The following is a 19,477-nucleotide window of genomic DNA, read 5'->3' on the forward strand; positions in this document are numbered from 1 at the left end:
ACATTAATTTCCGTATCAACACATGGAGAAAGCAGAGGTTCGGGGTAGGCAAAGTGATAAAAATATGTATTTCACCAAATCACATATTCGGGTACGGTTCGAATTGAAAAATTCACTGCCAAAATATTTAAATAAATTTAAATTGTCTATGAACTCTCGTAATTTACATGGCGGAGATTATTATAATAATTTAATCATGCGTCCGGAAAACATTATTCCATACTCCGACGCTACCACGACGAGTAATTGAAATACGTCCCTATGCCAATTATACGGGAATGCAAAATGATAGCTAAAATCGTACGAAATAACATGTTCACAAATGTATTATTAATTACGTCAAACATGATGTTAAGCGTGTTTCTTCGATCACCGGTTCAGTGCCAAATAAGACAGTATATTATGCTATAATAGATCATTGAACCATCTAAAACAGCAATGAACATGTCCAACACGTTCTAAATACATCACCTAGTGCTATACCGTAACGTTGTAGCATATAAGTTAACTAACTAACCTGTAGGTGTATTGTAAAAATGACCGACTGGCCGTTCATTATAACCATAAGCCATAACATATTTTAGCTATTTAACTCCTGTTTCAGCCACTTTCTGTTGTTTTTTCCTTACATATTTACTGGCTATTGTAAGTGAGAACATTTCAAAAGCTGATACCTGCAATGTTAAATTCGGGTTCAACTAACTGCTCATCAGATAAGGTATTGGACATAAAAATAATAATCATTTCCAGATAAAAAGTTGTTTACGAAAAAAAAAAAACACCATTGACAATCGCTTAAGTCGCATAAAAAAAATGTAAAGGAATGGGCACGCGTTCGTTTTTTACAATAAAAACGAGGAACGGGAACAAGTTCCTTTTTAAAAAAAAATTTCCCAACACTGACACTCCAACTATCAATCGACTTTCCAACCAGACGTAACGTCATATTTCAACTTAATTGTATTCGTTCTAAAATAATATAAATACAAAAGACTCTTGGTAAAAAGTTAGTTCAAAGGGAAACAAAATATTCGACTTACTAAGGATTTCGAGTTATCAAAAACTTAAAAAAAGGATATTATATAAAGTATTTTATAAACATTTTATTTGTTATAAGTTTTATACAGAGAGATTATATATTAAAGTTCTTTGCGAGTTGTCGAGATTTCATTTAAGTGTTTTAAAATTTCATCTTTATCTTATATTATTATAGAAAACGTTTTCGCTGTAATTCTAAAATCATTAGCTTTTTCTTATTTTTCTTTTGAATTTTACAATAATTTTATATAAATTCAATTATTCAGCAAGTGATAATGTTGTTAATTTTATTTTTTGAGTCATAATAACGCGTGTTATAATCCACTGCATTACTACTGGCACACTCGAACATCGTACGATTAAACAGATAACAAGAAACTAAAAATGAAATATACTGTTTAGAGTAAAGAAGGTTTAAGTTACCAATAGTCGTCTATAATAGTTGAGTTTTACAAAAAGATATTTTTATTTTTTTTATTAAGAAAATATTACAAATTGTATACACATTAATACATTAAGTAAGCTTTTATCACGAAATTAATATTTACTAGACTTGAACAACATAAACGAAGAAGGAAATACCAATTCAAAAAGTTATAAGGGAAATAAAACCACAGTGAATTTTAGTACTAAAATTGGATGAGAAAATTCGAAATATTCAAAAGTTATCCAATTCATTATGGAGTAAACAAAATTATTTAAACGTTAAATGTTATTATTATTGGAAAAGGAATTTTATTTGTTCAATATATCAAGAATTTCGAATAATTAAGATTCGAGTCACCAAGAGCCGATTGTATTAAGTATTCAAGTATTCTTTAAATAATTATTTATTTTAATTTTGTTACGAAATAAAACATTTTAACGTAATATAAATTATTATTACTACCTATCTTATTAAACGCATGTATGATAAAATCATTTTTTCCCTCTTAGAAGAAAACACTGTCTTCTGTAATATGATGAAAACCACTTTCAAAAATGATTTTACTCGAAACGGATGAAAGTGCGTTATGTACATTTTACCACTGTTTTAGCGGTGTACACGAAGATCGCAGAAAATTAATAACACTTATAATATTGTTCGAGCGATATTATGTTCTAATCAAAATATCAATGCAGGTCCTTCATCGAAGTTATCGTCGGTTAGTCGGTGTTGCACGAAAGTAGCGACTTCGTCGAAACGAAGTGTTGGTTTTTTAATAGACCATTTCGCACAGTCGCGATCGCGTGCGATCGGCAACATATCGGTAAGTAAGAGGACGATGGGAAACAATCTTGATAAACGAACTAAATATGTAATATTAATAGTATAATGAAAATAATAATAATTGTTTAACACGAGAGCGAGTTTTTCGCGTGACGATCGTTTTCTAGTAGACCGCAGGATCGAGTGCCGTCCCCGTGGTTATCGGCCACGCGTCGCACCAGCTCCTCCGACGGCGTCTTCAGGTCGTATGCCCAACCCAGCAGGGCGAACGCGTCCAGCCACATGGTGGTCACATTCAGCGCGTACGTGCCCAGCTCGGCAGCCCTGTAGTCCGACGGGAACGCGTGGTGATAGTTGTGCCATCCCTCGCCCATGGCCAGCACGGACACGGCCGCGTTCTGCACCGGACGTATGTGCCTGTGCGCAAGAAACGTAAACGGGTTAGGTGATTCTCACAGAACCGGCCCCGAGGACCGAAACGATCGGTTTTTTTTATTTCATCGCCTCGACAAAAACGTGATCTGGATGGACACATGAACGATGCACCGATTAGGGTCGATTGTTTTCGTTCCAGCGATGCCTTCTAGACCGCGAACGGACCGTACGAATCCGGTAAGAATCCACGGGCCAGTTGCACAGGTAGAACTAGGAATTTTTACGCCCAGGGAAAATGTTAAAATTATGCCCTATCATAGACTAATAATCAATTACTCTTCTCGAGAATTTTTTTCTAATTGTTAATATGCAATCGTACTTATTGAGTTTTAACCTAATATCAGTATTTTTTACAAATTTAAAAACATCAAATAAGTTGTTAATAATTACAAAAATTACACCCTCTAAAATGTTACACCCGGGGATGAATCCCCATCTTCCACTGTTCTAACACTGCCTCTGGCCAGTTTTCGATCGAATCAACGATATTAAATTGGAGCGCGCGCGTGCATTCGTCATGTACCAGCTTACTTGTCGTACGGCTTGTTTCCCCATATGTGAGCTACGCTGTTGACGGACCACGTGAAGTTCAAGCTCAACGCGTACCGGAAGATACAGATCACATTGAACGCATCCGCCCAGCTTTCGTTCCACGCCATCACCGGGATTATCGTCGGCAGGATGAAACACAACAGCAACTTGAACGACAAGAAGTGTCTGTTGAAACAATATATATAGTAACAGTAGCAGTTAACACGTATGAATCACGTAATTATTTGTTACTAAATATTTAATAAATCGTGATTCGTAAGGATTTGTTTGCACATTACCCGAACATGTAAGAATTTGATGCTGGATAAATGTTTCCCCAAGGTCTCCCGAACGCAATCACAGATGGTTGAACGGTTTCGTCGTTCTCATTGTTTACCGTGGATTTCGTACGTCAGTTCGCAATACTTTTACTGCCCCTCTCACAGGTTCAGATTTCGATTCTCGCATTCACACGTTTCCCCCCGGTGAATATGCATACTAAATATTTTTAGCGAAAAAAATATAATTAAAAATTATGATATTAATTTTAGAAGATACTCGGTTAACGTATACGTTACTTAGATTTTTATTTGCTTTATTATTATAACCATCTTTGATTTGATTTAGTTGTGGTTTTATTTCCCCGTCTTTTAACATTACTGTTTATTACGATGAACGTGCACTGGTAGAACTTAATCGTATAGATAGTGTCATACGGAAATGATATCGTAAAAATAATGAATTAACCGTTTAATACAATATATTTCGATACATTAATCATTGGTCTATGCGAAGATTCTCGTATCTTGTGTTTTAAATAGGTCAGTTGAACAGTATTGGACAATGTTTACACGCAAAGGCATAGGGTACGATTTTGACAAAAAATAGTGTTTTTTTTTTTTTTTTTTAAACTGATGTTACTAAGTTGCAAATATCTTTTTTTTTTTAAGGCAACAAGATACAAAAAAGTGTCATGATGACCACCCTCGTAACATGCACTATCTCTAATGTCGTAAAAAGAATCTGTTTTCTAAGGAACTTTCTTATCAGCACAGTGTTATTTTAACCTCGTTAGATCGAACCCCAATATAGTGACAATTATTAAATATAAAATATTTACGGTTTTATGTACTTTTCTTCAATTTTTGTTCAATCAATTCGTCCTTATAATGTATACTTTGATGTATTAAACATCTTAACTAAGTATATTCATTTTAAACTTCAAGATACGGGATCAAATGAAACATTAGATTTTTAATCGACTTCGTGATCAACACTGCCCTATACATTCAAAACCCCTAATCTTACAGTCATCGTAGTTATGTGCGCGATTCGTCTGTTCAAAATGTTATGTTAAATACAACCGTACGGTTGTACGGAGGTAACCGGAAATCGGTTAACGGAGTGTCCCGTAAAACAGATCGATTATGCACTATGCTCACTTTGTATGGAACTGCACCAGAGGATCGTTGGCAATGTCTGACATGTTGACGGTCCTGCCCCGCCTGTGGACCTCGGGGTGTTTGCGTTGCATCAGCCAGCCGACGTGCGAGAAGAAGAACCCTCTGTTCGCGTTGTGCGGGTCCGCGTCCGTCTCGCTGAACTTGTGGTGCACCCGATGGTCTCGGACCCACGTCGGTATGGAGTTCTACGCGGGATCATAAAAAAACGTAATCGTCATCCGACAATCGAATAAGTGCACAATATTACCGCGCACGAATTACGCGCGCTTTGGTTACGTGGCTTTTCCTCGATTCATATGTATTTACGAATTTATTTTATTTATTTTTTCATTTCAGGTCAGCGACGTGATAAATATCATTTTCCGAAAAAAAAAACCTTTTAAATTTCATCACTCGGTTAGTCGAGTCCTATTGAGATTATCGAGCGTCGACGGTTCATGAGTCCAATCGGTACGGAACGTTGCACTGTGAACATAATTGTACGTCACGAGTAAAAACGTTGATTGGCTGGTAACACGACTACCGATACCATCTCTGCTGGTATTTTACTACCGTTTAGATGCGTACATAAACCCATTCTTTGATGTATGAGCTCAACGTTTACCGCGTCCTACTGTGCACTCGTTATTCGTGCTGTTTTTTTTTTTTTTTTTTTTTTAAAAAAATATATACTATTCAATTCCATCTTTGAAATCTAATTTTAAACATCATTAACTTATCACAATATTACGTTAGTATTTTACTCTATGTTATACAATACTAATCTAAATTCAATATTCGTTTGGACACAACCGATTTGAATAAAATTTTTTTAAATTTCGATTATCGAAGTGAAACTTCTTCAAGCGCGGTGGCGTAAGTCGAATTCACGGGCTCAGCCGTTGCGACCGAAAAGCGTTACAGGCGTGGCTTACATTGACATCGCCGCAGCCGCCACCAATACCGTACTACCGTAGTCTCGCACAATCATTGTATATTGTTTTAAAAACAATATGCGATGCAAAGATATTTATAAAATAATTACTTACAAAAAAAAAAAAATGTTTTTAGTTTCATTGACAGCAGCAGCGTGTTGTATACCTAACCATATCTATCTATACCTTGTGTTGCGCAATTCTGCTAATGCATATTGCGTTATTATTTTGATGATTTTTGTTTACTTTTGACTATTAATTATGAGTAAAACAGATACACAGCGAATAAATGTGTATCGCGAACAAAAAAAAGACGCAAAAAACGATAAGAATAGTAAAAGGTCTAGTGGAAATGTGTCGCGAATACAATGCGCAGAAAATGGAATTCCAAGTTAGCATGATCGATTATAACCAACTACTAAGTGCAAGTTGATCGAATAATAACAATAGTTTAATTCATTTAGCTCCAACATTTAACTTGTATTTTAAGAAATATCATACCAAAATATCTAACCAACCAATCTATAAATTATTAAATTACAGACATTTGTGAAGAATAAAGAGTCCCCTTTAATGTACTTATTGTGTTTAGTGTATATTAAATTCTCTACACTTTTGTTATGTCTCAATATGAATCAAAAGTTTCACTTCTTTCGTGCATGATCAAGAATACACAGATTTTATTGTTATTTTTATTTTTTGTTGTTATTAACCTAATTCTGTTTATAAAATATACTTTGTAAAAAGGTAGATGCCCATTAATACATATCCTATATAAATAAATAAGCAATAAATAGGCTAAAAAAGTGATAGAATGAAATAAAGAGGAAGATAGCAATTGGATTTTTCGAGTAAATTTTTCAATCATTGTCGAAATGTATTGAATTTTTAACAATACCTAATATGCAAAGATATTCAAATCTTTCCCAATTTTTTTTCTATTAAATTATTGATTTCTTAGCCATTCTTTTTATAACGATATTCATCTGATTAAATATACATCTATGAGGTATACCTGTCCTGATACTGTATAACACGCAATTAATATTAGTTGTAGTGGAAATTTCGCTTTGAACGATCTATGTGTATAATATCTATGTGCACCACCAGTAACTCCAAATCCGCCGATGCCTCCAACTATGAAACCTACAAAAATAAGAATGATTAAAATAAAATATAGTTTTTATAATATGCTAACCACTCAAATAATGTGATTATTCCCTTCGTTTCATCAAACGAATACAACAATAAATCAGTTTTGATTCTATTATCGTCCTATAATACACGAATTAGTACGTCTAGAAGCAACAAGCTTTCTTTAAAAGTATCCATACTGAAACTACATAATGGAAAATGTCACGGTATACATCTTTTCATTTTTCATTTTGATTTATTTATATCTTAACATTGTTTAATTAATTTAGTATAACCAATTTTTGTTAAAATGAATTAACAGTTGAAATTTTATCATGATAAATTTATCTTACTTAATTATCGCAATTACAAAACATAACAAAATTATATTACTGGTGTAATAATAAGTGTAGTTAGCTCACAGTTAATTGATATAAGATTATTGTATTTAAGAAGAAAAATAACATTAAAACTCTAATAATATTTTAAATAATATAGGATGATCATTGATCCCGAATTTTCCAGTACATTACCGATTTAGGAACTCATGTCCCGGTATCTGGAAAAAGTTATTTCAAACGAGAATAATTGTTTGTTACTGGGTTTAGTTATAAATAAAATAATGCTCTAAAATTTAAATTATTATGAGACGATTTTTTTTTTTTTTTTATAATTCTGATTAACATTTTTTGTTTGTAGTAATAAATCATCACTCACATCTTCGAATATAAACTCAAACACACTGTATCAGTGGCGGCTGATAAACTGACGACGGTAATATTTGCGGTGTCACCGGTAAAACGTATACATTTTTTACAAAAGTGGACTAATCAGACACTATTGGTTGAATTAAATAGGTTAAATGCAAATTCAAATTCAAAAAAATATACCATTACATGGCAGAATGACCAGAACATATTAAATTATATTTCAGAATTCATTGCAGTTGATTAATTCTATGAGTTTATGGCACTTATAAATATTTTTCAAGATAAATTCGATGACAAACAATTCTACTTCAACAAAAATGGTTGTAAATATTTTAAGTATTCAAAGAATACTACATGGATATTTCAACTCTTGCAGCATTTTTGAATTTTCTCTTTGTCAAGTTCGAGCGCATCAATAGAATGAGAGTTTTCATTAATGATTTCCATTTAGATCGGCGTTCGTAATCAAATGGATATTGCAACTGTAGAAAGTTTTTTGATTACCAAAACATGTGGACTATGTTACGTGGAACTTCATGAGGACATTTTTTAAATTTTTATAAAAAAAATCACTCGTTTCTGTTGAACGTCCACTGGACAACAATAACAAAGTTTAAAAAATGTTATCTATATGTCACTAAGAATTACAAACATATGTGGACTGAATTTATAACTTGAAAATTAGCTTTTATTGAAAATTAAAGTTTTTTTTCTCATTATATAATTTTAATATTGAGTGTTAAATACTTTATAATAACACTTACAAGTCATAAATATTAAGGTAAAAATTTTAAGATAAAGTTAAGACAGTTAGGTCAAAATGAAATGTATTGTCCTGTATTTCTTCAGATTAAATCGGGCCACCCTAAATTAATATGATAGTTATTTTTCAAACCCTATATCATAATAATTAATAGCTTATATTCAATGTATGTTATACATAATGTTTATATATTATATATATATATATATATATATATATATATAAACATTTACAATTATATAATATCTTGTAATTTATGTTGTTTTTATACTTTTAGATAGAAGTAGAACTATTATGTTGATTTTATTTTTTGCTATTCAACAAGTAAGGTTAAATAAAAATTTGTTACTTTTTAACATTATTCTGTTTTAATTTCCATTTACGTAATTTATAATTAAAAATACTAAAGTTTGTTTTTTAATTTTAATTTTTTTTTATATATACTGATAAAACCATTACTTTTTAAATTATTAAAATCAAAAGAAAATAGTTTTTGAATTGTAGTATGATATAAACATAAACTACGAAATTCGTATTTTGTTAAAATATATTATCTGAGAGTACTGTCACTGGACAGCCTCCCTTCTCATATTATTCTATTTTTATCAAATCTGCTTATTGTACATATGTTACAGATCATAAATTTTTCTATTTAATAAAAAAAAAAAATGTATTATCATACATTTTTATTTAAGTACCTATATAATTAATGTTTTTCTTTTACATTGTTTAGATTATAATAACTGAATAATATGTGTAGGTACACTATTTACATGTTTATTAATGTATTCTCACCCTTTATCATACGAAAAATTAAACTGGAAGGAGTTTAGTTAACTTAAACAATGGAAAAATAATTTAATACTACACATAAACAGTATAGTAATGTCTGCGTGCACTAACGTGAATACAATTATTAAGGTTTTCCCTACGACAATATTTAATATCCTTAACATCCTTATAGATAACTCGACAGCAACAATTAGCACAAATTTTACGTATACTTTTTTAAATAGTCTGTTCAAATACCTAGCACTAAGGGGGACCATAAACGTGAAACTCACCCCAAATGGTGGTTTGAAATTTCGTCGTGGTGATCATGTAGGACATAAAACTGTTGACGGCGAAGACGTGTAGCAGAACAATAACTATCACGTGCGTCCATATGATTTCTTGTCCGGTAACCTGCCAACGGAACAATTCCCCGAGACCGCCATCATCAGTTCTCTTATCTTCTTTGCGGACCTCTTGCAACAGATTAGTTTTCCTGTGCAACTCGTCGGCTTGGGTTATGGTCGTTGTGTTCGTGCTCGTTTGCATCGTGGCAACAGCGTGCAAAAACTACCTGTATAAATATCAACGTGCTCTGTCGATCATAAAAGTTTTATAATAATTATTCGTCGGGGAATCTTAATAAGGATCGTTGTGATCATTGCGAAAAACCAATACCACTGCTCATGGGGGACAACAAGTAAAACATGTTTGTTACCGTTCTTAGACATTCATTTTTTTTTCTTTTAAACTTAAGCACACAAAATTATACTATTGATTATTTATTGTTTATTGTGTTAACAACTCCACGATGCCATTCGAATGTCTAAATTCTCATTTAGGCTTAGAACGATGTACGCTTTGCTACTTCTATTCGACTGCAAACAGTTTTTTTACATTTCACTTGACCCTCAGCAGTTTTACAAATTTTCTTATTTTCTTTTTCTCTTTTTACAGCAAGGAATGTTGGGAAAAATTGTGAAAAACAACGAACTATACGTTAAACACAGTTTAGCCAATTTTATCAACACCTTAACCTGTTTTTGTAAACTGCATACAAAAAATTTTTTACACGCAATCATTTTCGCGAAATAATGTCCATTATCTTATGATGATAATAGAACAAAAATAAACGCTGATCGGAACACATTTAAACATCGCTGTTTTAAATATAAGCGACTGTGTTCTAATTATTCATAAATTATACGGAAAATTAATATTATAAACAATTTAAATGATAACTATTATAAACATTTAAACATCATTCGTATAATTCATTATACCATTTCACTGAATCGCATGTAATTATTCAAAAAAAAATAACTAGGTATAGTGTAATTTTTATTGTACATTATATATTGATTTGTTATTATTTATCGCAAAAATAATGTATTGTTCAACTCAAAATGTCCACAAAATAAATCATTTACTAATAATTAATCAAGATGATGTACAGCATTGATCTTGTAAAATAATTCTAGATAATACAATTTCAAATTTTATTTTAGAATAATGACGATTTCTTTATAAATTAAGAAATTATTACTATTATTCATGTATCCACTTTCACTAGTTATTAATAAATACTTAAACAGTACATAATTTTTAATTTTATAAAATAACTAGTAATTCTAAACATTTTTTAGATAAATATTTATATAACTTTAATATGAATGTATAAACTGTTATACTACGTTTACTTATAAAATAACTTTTTTTATATTTTAATGGTGGCTAATTATTGGACATATTGTTATCATGATGTTATAATGTAACCAATACTTTATGGTTTCCATAATAAATTACATTTTTTTTTTTTTAAATATTGCTTGAGATTTAATTAACTTTTCATAGAAGATTACTTATTTTTTTCTGTTACCCCATTGAAATATAAATAAATATATATATATATATAAGAAAATTGATTTTCTATTGATATAAAAGGGTCCTATTGCCCAAATAAGTTGATTTTGTTATATTAAATTTTGTTTGTCAATTCATAGATAACCATAATTTCGAAAAATATTTTATACATTTTTTTTTCAATATTTTAATTTTTTTAAATAATAATATATCTTTTAAATTCATATTGTGATTATTTGTATTAAATGGGTATGTAAAAGTATTAGAAGTTAAAATTAATGTAAAAAAATAGCAGGCAAAAAACACAATTTTTATTACTATTCTGTTTATCAAAACATACTTATAAATAATTTACTCGAAGTTCCATATTTTATTTTTATTTTTCATTGTTTTCGTACAAATATTCGGCAATAGAATATTAAATAGAAAATTTGTAGCTATATAAAAAATGTTAAATTCAATTGAATTACGATTAATAAATGTTTAATTTTCTTTTAAATGTTTTCTAGTGAGTATTTATTTCATATTTTTTAATTAAAGAAAAATGTATTAACTGTTGGTTGTCGAATGTGATGCAAAATGTATGTCGGAGTAACTTGAACAACATTAATAATTAGTTATGGTAATACTTTACTCACCTAAAATATATACGAATAAACCATCATAAGATAATATTTGATGTACCTGAATTGATATATTTGCTTGTGGTATTCGGAGCTACTACGATAAGTGATATTGCTCTTTTATTTCCTGGCAACCCGGCTAATAATGGTGAACGCCACACTAATACAATACGAGCCTTGTTTGGCGAAGGAATTGTATTTAATAGACAAATACCTTAGTATGACCTAGTTCAAAGTGTAAACAGACAATCCCGCTTATAAACATGCACGAGTATAAGCAGCACAAATGACATAAGTTAAATATTTTACGGTAAAAAAAAATTTGACTGAATTTGCTTTTAAACGATAAAATAAAACAAAAAGGAATATTATTATGTGCATGTAATATGTTATAGGTATAATTCACATGAGCGAAATGAACATTACATTATTCAAGAAAACTATGAAAAATAAAAATAAAAGTCAAATAAAAATTATATAACGAACAGTACATAACTATCTTTGACAACAAGAATATAGGTACGTGTATTCAAATCTATGAAATATAAGTTCTTATATCTAATGTAACATCCTTACGAACGCATATGTGTGTGACGTGTACGGTCGAATAATTATTTCAGTTTATGTTAACATAATTTTACTTATATGTTTTACAATGCGGAACAATTATAAATAATTATTGCTAATTAATACACTTGTGTGCGTCTACCATAAATGAAAATAATGTAATTATTTGGCAATTGCAACGTATTAAATAAGTTGGCATATTTATAAAATCAATGTTCGATTTAACAAATAATAATTTTTATTTTAATATTTTTATTGTTATTATATAAACAACACGCAATCTAAACTTGTCCTTGTAACATAAGTGATAAACAAATAGTTCATTAAGTTTTACAACGTTATTTTTAATTTTTTTTTTTTTTTAATTATAAAACAAAATAAAACATTCCTATCTATAAGCTATATATATACAAGTATATATGGATATTTAAACAAATTTATAGTTATTTTAGCAGATTAACACGATGATTATAAATATTTTTACATAAGTACTTTAAGATAAATTGATAATTTAAGCTATACTAAAGTTACAATAAGCTTACAATAATATAATAATATTTACAGTAATTTAATAACAGAGTATTACCGAGTAATTAACTTGTGTTAGTACTTTGGAAGAAGTGAATATGTGATGTTATTTTTAGTAACATCACCATTTGCACATATTTCGTCCTACTATTATCATTAGATAGTTATTGCATTAATTATAGTGTTATTTACTACGCGAAACATAATTTATCGATGATGTTATTAATATTATAACATCAAGAAGGGATGGGCCTCTATAAAATCAATAGAAAAGTAATTAATTGAATTAATTTTATGTCAACCACTCGTGGGTTATGGCATAATCAATATATATATATATATATATATATATACATATTAAATGTACTAAATTATGTTTAGTACATTTTAAGTTTCAGATAGTACACTTGTACACCAAGTCAACTTGACTAATTAAAGTTAACGTGTACGTACTGACGTACATGAGAATAGTAAATACATAAAAATGTACCACAGGATCTAACTCGATCTATTATGAACTTTTATAACGCAAATAAAATATAAATGACAAATTTTCGCTAGATTTATGTTATTTATTGCCGGCACGCGTATTATTGCACTACACTAGATTACAAGATTACAATTTTAACATACGCAATCCCTATTCATTTCTGCACTTGCGTGTCATGACGTGAACTCAACGGTGACACTTCACTTAATGCTTCGGAGTCCATCGAGGGCAGTGCTAATGCTGGATAGAAATGTTGATCGGACCGGAACCCAGAAGTGTTGCGAGTTTTCCATCTCCCTTGCAATCCGTACAACACTCGAACAACGCAAAAAAACTGTGGTGACACGGATAGTTCGCAAAAGATAGGTGTATTCACGGGCGTATTTTAGGGGGACGAAGGGACGACCACTCCCCTTGAATCCATATTTAAGGAATTGACTATATGTGAGATACATAATTCAAATTTTTTTTAATGTGGATCATTTTATAACGAAATCAAATTACGTGTGGGTGTGAATACTGAATTGGGCTATTTGCCTGATCCATACTTAGTGAAAAATCAAATAAAACACATGCGTAACTTTCAAAAAACAGGTGTTAAAATAGAACTACACAAAAGTCGATTTCTAGCTAAGTAGATCCGACATTAACTCAACTAAGTATGTTAAAGAAAAAATTTGAGTCCCCCCCTCTAGAAGTAAGTCTTAATACGCCCCTGGGTTTATTGTAGTTGCTACAATTGCAACCGAACTGATCGCTTTTCTCACGTGCAATTTCATCGTCATTGAACCGAGAATCGTCGCACTCATCACAGTTCGATTATTTCATGACGAGAATGGATGCGACTTCGACTCTTGATCGCGCATGGGTGAAACGGCAACAACCCGCTGACAGACGATGGATCGCGATCTATCCATCAGCGTGCTTAGGAAACGCGGGTTGACGATTTCTTCGCCGTGAACAGTTCAGCGCTGAATCAGTTCAGGTACGACGGTGATAATAATCGGTTCGAGGTGAAAAACAATCGTTCCCATATATGATATGACCTTGTGACCCCGGTGGGAGGGGAATCAGGGTGCGTTTACATGTGATTGAACGTAAGTACGCAACAACCCTCACCCACACTTCGCACAGCTCTTGTAGCTGTGTGAAGTTATCTACCGTTGCGTTGCGACTCGATCGACTATTGACACACGCGACGTTACATTCTCTATTCGACACGCATTCTTACGTCTACTCGTTCTTTACCGTCGAAAACCTTAAACGAATCGTTTTTTCACGCGTTGTAAGTAACATTCAATGGGCATTTCTAAAATCCAGTTAGCGCTCTCGGTTTGAACTAACGAAATCGTTACATTATTGCGTCGTGTTATAAAGAGTCCAATGAAATTGACAATCCAAAAACCCCGATCCACTTTTGTCGAAAAAATCATTTTCAAGTACTAAACACTTCTAAAAAGATCACCGATATAAAAAATAGTTTATGTGTATTTGTTTCAGTTTTGGTTTCAAGTTTAAATTAGTCGGCAGTATTGACACAAATTATTTGCGTAGGTAAAATATTACAACATTTTTATTAATCTTGAGTTAAATTTTACACGAGTTTGTGGTTTATAAAAATTGTTGCTTAGGACTATTTTTTAATCTAAGTATTTGTTTCGCCCGAAAACCGGTAAAATTATGGAAATAAGTCACGTTCGTAAAGGTTTAACTGTAGATTTCATGATCATTTTCCCGCAGTGTATATTTTTTGTAAAATATCTTCAGAGTATATTCAGGCAAAATAAAATTTACCATAGTAAAACCAACGGTTTCTTAACTCATACCTAAAGTCATAATGGAAATATACCGTTCGCAACTTAAATCATTTTACGACTCGATTTTTGATTCGTTGTTAGGAACTAGATAAGTAAGCAGAAGATGTTTGATGATTAATAAAAAAATAATTTATACTTATGTTGATATTAACTGATATAATATAATTTTCACAAGTCATCAAAATATAATATGTCCTATTTTAATATAAATAATATAGTACTCTATGAAAGATAAATTATTTATAAAATCTACTTCGAAGAATATATTCCACCATACAATAATCGATATATTGAATAAAACATGATATCCACGTATAAACGGAATTCAAGGGGGGGGGGGAGAATATAATCGCGGGCGAGTTATCGGAAAATATAATCAACAGTGTACAATATAAATGCTGATATGCGTTTTAGTAGCATATAGTCGGATGTTTGTTTTTAACTTAATTTATACTTATGAACTGGAATGGCCCATGGTACGAAAAGGGTCAGCAACAAAATAGGTTAATCTAATCTCACTATCACAGACATAAATTAATAACAAAAACTGAAAAGTGTCACGGGAGTATATCTACACACAAAGTACTCGCATTAAAAAAAAAAAAAACTATGCAAATCGGTCCAGTAGAACTTCATAATATAACTGTCATAAAAAAATCGCTTCTCTTTTTAATAATATAATAGGTATCAAGCGTAAAAATGTAACGCTCGAAAATGTTCACTGCTCAAATGGAAAAATCTGAACACCGTATAAGATGTTTTCACTTCAATAAATACTGGACGGGTTAAAAACATATTTATTGAGGATGGAATGTTGTGCGTTCGAGGTCGAATGTAAATATTTTTCGGTTTCCCTAACAACTTCCGATTTACAGATATTTTTGTTCTATATGAAGTATATATCAATAAAACATAAATTACCCGTGTCCATTACAAAAGCCTAAAACAAATGATAAATATATATATATATTATACGAACGAAAAAAAAACGAGAAAAAAAATAGACGTCGGCTGAGAAAATATTGCCGTCGCCGTTTAAATGTAATGGTTTTTAAAAGATTATATCTAATGCAATTCAATCAATAAAACATTGTGGAGATTAGGATATTAAAACAACGCCAGAAACGATCAAATAATATTTAACGATAGGAATATCTCATTGCAAGGAGTGCCCGAAAAATGGCGTGAAACTAAAAGAAAAATATATGAGCTATGGGAGAGAGTGTAAACGATCGTAAAATATTATTTCAGTTTAATAACACTGGGACCAACTATAGAATAAAATATTAAAATATGAATGTGAGACACGATTTGTTATGATCGAATATCTTGGCATTCGGGTAATAAGGGTAGTACTCACGCCGTGTGGACGAATGACTAGAATGTAAAATGTGAATATGGTCTGCTTCTAATACAATTTACATATCTAAGACAAAAAAAAGGCTCTAAATGAAGTATCTGGACCAGATATCATCATAACAATTTAAAAATAATATATTGCTTATTCAAATCTAAATTCATATGTATGTACGTACAATAACGTTCACAGTGCCTTAAAAGTAATAAAAGTAATGAATATGATGCAATAACAAAAATACACCTAATATTTAATAATTAATAAATCTAGGATATATGATGAAGGGGAGGGCGGTTAAGTGAGTATGCTTGGCTCAAACTCTGTTGGTATTCGGCCAATGAAAAATAAAAAAAGGTCATGAACATATCCACCTACGCGAAGGCATTGGATTTGTATTAGCCCCAGACGTCAAATGTCCTAGATCCGGCACTGCATGCACGAACACAAGGGTAATATGGACGCTTGTTTTAATTATACCGGCTATAATCTCATTTCAGGTAAGGACACTTTTGTGTAATTCATTCACCCCGTCGGTATATCACACAAAGCTGCCGTCCGTGGTTTGCTGTGACACACGCCGTCGGTCGATACACAAGTTGTTAACAGTCGTTTAGTTCGGGTAGTCGCGTAGACAATAACCATTTATAAATATTATTGATGAGTTAAAAAAACTAGTAGAATTTCATACTCATAAATTGCCAATCAAGTTCACAAAATATGGAATGATAACAAATCATTATGGAAATTTTACTCAAATTATGAATAATAATTAAAATTATAATATTTAATTATTCGATCAAATTAATGTACCTAAGTACAATGATTATTAATAATATATTTCTAGATATCAATACAATAATTAGTAAACTAGGTATTAATAATATTTCGAAAAAGTACTTGTATAGTGTATCATTTATACCAAAATATAACAAAAAATGTATTATTAATTCCTTTTTTTTTTTTTATTAATGTTTGTCTGAATAACACTACACATAAAGAACAAATATAAAAATGTAAGCAAATAATCATATACTAATATTAATGAACCCTTCTCACTCACCTTTATTTAATGAATACAGAATACTACCTCTAAATGGTCATGCTGTGGAGTACTCTTCGCAATCAAACACGTTCTTACCCAATGTAGAATATACAGCACGGAGAAACGAGTATTTCAAATATTCGACCACCTAGCGGAAATACTAAACTCAAATCAGCAACATCATCAAGCTCTTTCAATTTCTATCGACAACTTATCTCATCAACTAGTGTAACTTACATTCACAAAATCTCTCTTATTTATTTATTTACCCTCTGTTATCTCGTTGTATCCAATTTAATTTATACATAAAAAAAAAATTTATTAATTGTAAATCGTTAATCGTAATTGTGAATCATTTTTAACTATATTGCAATCATTTTTTTTTAACTGTGTATGCTCCGTTACATCATCCAAAGGCCATAGCAGCCATGAATCGTCATTATTAATAAAAAAAATAAATAAAAAAAATGAAATGTATTATTAATTCCTTTTTTTATTAATATTTATTTGAGTAGAACTAAACTTAAAGAACTAATAAAAAAAAAAAATTAGCCAAATAATCATATACTAATAATGATGAACGTTTATGTATGAAAACAATTTTAATTACAAAAAAAAAACCAAATAAAAAGATTACATGCGTAAGTATAAACTTATTTATTATTTATATGAACAAAAATTATATTTATTGATTTAATCTTAATTAAAATAAAATTATTTGTCTACATTTTTTTTTATACTAATTTTTGTTTTATTTTATTATTTAATTACGTTAATTATGTTAGTGCTGCAGTGCATCAACACAAATATAAACATTGGTTCTTAATATATAAATTAGTTTATTATTATATTATTGATGTTACAGTAGGATATAGATTTTAAATTTTTAAATTAAATACATTTTTGTTTTTGAAAACTGTACCCATTATATTTTGGGGTCGAAAAAAAATATTCCCTGTGATATTTTCAAGAGTCGTAAATGCGTCCCCGTACGATTTCCAATTTATGCCACTGCTTAGCGATAATTTGTATACGAGTACTATCATTAAACTACTCAAGTGGGTAGTGTTTTGATGGTAGAATAAGCCGATTTGGGTTTCAGGAGACCCGCGCAATCTAGAGAATGCCGTATAAAAACCATATAAAGAAACGTTTTTTTCTTTTTAAATGTTCACTAGTGAGATGTATCATCAATATTCAATACATATTATAATCGTTTATCAAAAATCATGTATTATCCGATTGTTTTAACAAGTTATATTATTTTACAAATGGTACAATGTGCCAATATATTTATTAATAAGTTTAATCCTTATTTTTCCTTGGAGTAAATAAAATTATTATTTTCAATGTCCAAAGATAATATTTAATAAAAGTATTGCAATAATTGATGGCAATTTTTTGTTTAAACTTATGATGTCTTATAAACACCAACATATTTTATGATTGTGTTTCTTCGAGTCATATTATTATTTTTAACATAAAATAGATTCATTATGTACTTGAGACTAAACTGTTACCATTTCCAAAAAATATTATTGATCCTTGACCAGTCCATTAACCAAAGCTAATTTCAATTTAAACCATCGAATAATTAAATAATCAATATTTTACTGAAGGTTTATCCAAAATAATCCCACAAAATATCTTATTCTATTTAGACTCAATTATACACTTCCATGAATGCATTTATTTATTTTGGGACAAAAATATTGACAACCGTATCGAAAAAGTGTCATGTTATACTACAAGTTAAATGAACTAAGCTTATAACATGCATAATATTCGCATGCCGTATTTACATGTTCGTACGGATCATTGTAATTATCAATTATTTCTTCTCGTTGTTCGAAAAACCATTGTTATGAAATAAATAAGATTTAATAAAAATCAAAAAGTTCGATTTACACTAAAGTTCTGTGCCAACTACACAGCTATTTTTCTACTTAAACAGTTGCAGTGCAAACAAATTAAAAGTCAGGCAAAAATAATATCGTTACGACTTTACAAATTAAAAACGTATTCTCAAAATCAAAATAATCGGTTTTAGCAATTCGTTAATCACATAAAAAATAAATCAATGTTCACGTACTTAAATAACTATGAGCGGAAAAAAAACAGCTAAATGTTATTATATTTACGTGAGTAAAACAACATTTCACCTTAAAATCGTTGTGACAAATAAAAAATATTATATACTTGAGTTGCGTATTCGAAATTT

At 30.3% G+C, this 19,477-nt stretch overlaps 1 protein-coding gene across 1 annotated transcript; it reads right to left on the reverse strand.

The window, feature by feature from the left end:
* Window positions 1-2,373: 2,373 nt before the first annotated feature.
* On the reverse strand, window positions 2,374-17,781 carry LOC112686520 (acyl-CoA Delta(11) desaturase-like). The gene is made up of 6 exons (XM_025558861.1): window positions 17,353-17,781; window positions 9,263-9,543; window positions 6,607-6,737; window positions 4,657-4,862; window positions 3,215-3,400; window positions 2,374-2,665 (listed from the first exon to the last, which is right to left on the reverse strand). The coding sequence occupies exons 2-6, from the start codon at window positions 9,516-9,518 to the stop codon at window positions 2,374-2,376; spliced, it is 1,071 nt and encodes a 356-aa protein (XP_025414646.1). The 5' UTR covers window positions 9,519-9,543; window positions 17,353-17,781.
* Window positions 17,782-19,477: the final 1,696 nt, after the last annotated feature.

This window comes from Sipha flava, unplaced genomic scaffold (genome assembly GCF_003268045.1).
Source record: "Sipha flava isolate LNK unplaced genomic scaffold, YSA_version1 108_pilon_pilon, whole genome shotgun sequence".
NCBI classification, from domain to species: domain Eukaryota; kingdom Metazoa; phylum Arthropoda; class Insecta; order Hemiptera; family Aphididae; genus Sipha; species Sipha flava.

Excerpts from the sequence above, each read along its gene's own strand:
- LOC112686520 (XM_025558861.1), bottom strand. The coding sequence starts at position 9,518 with ATGCAAACGAGCACGAACACAACGACCATAACCCAAGCCGACGAGTTG. Across the intron at positions 6,738-9,262 it reads ATTTCAAACCACCATTTGGG|GTTTCATAGTTGGAGGCATC; the intron begins GTGAGTTTCACG and ends TTATTTTTGTAG. Across the intron at positions 2,666-3,214 it reads GGAAACAAGCCGTACGACAA|GCACATACGTCCGGTGCAGA; the intron begins GTAAGCTGGTAC and ends TCTTGCGCACAG.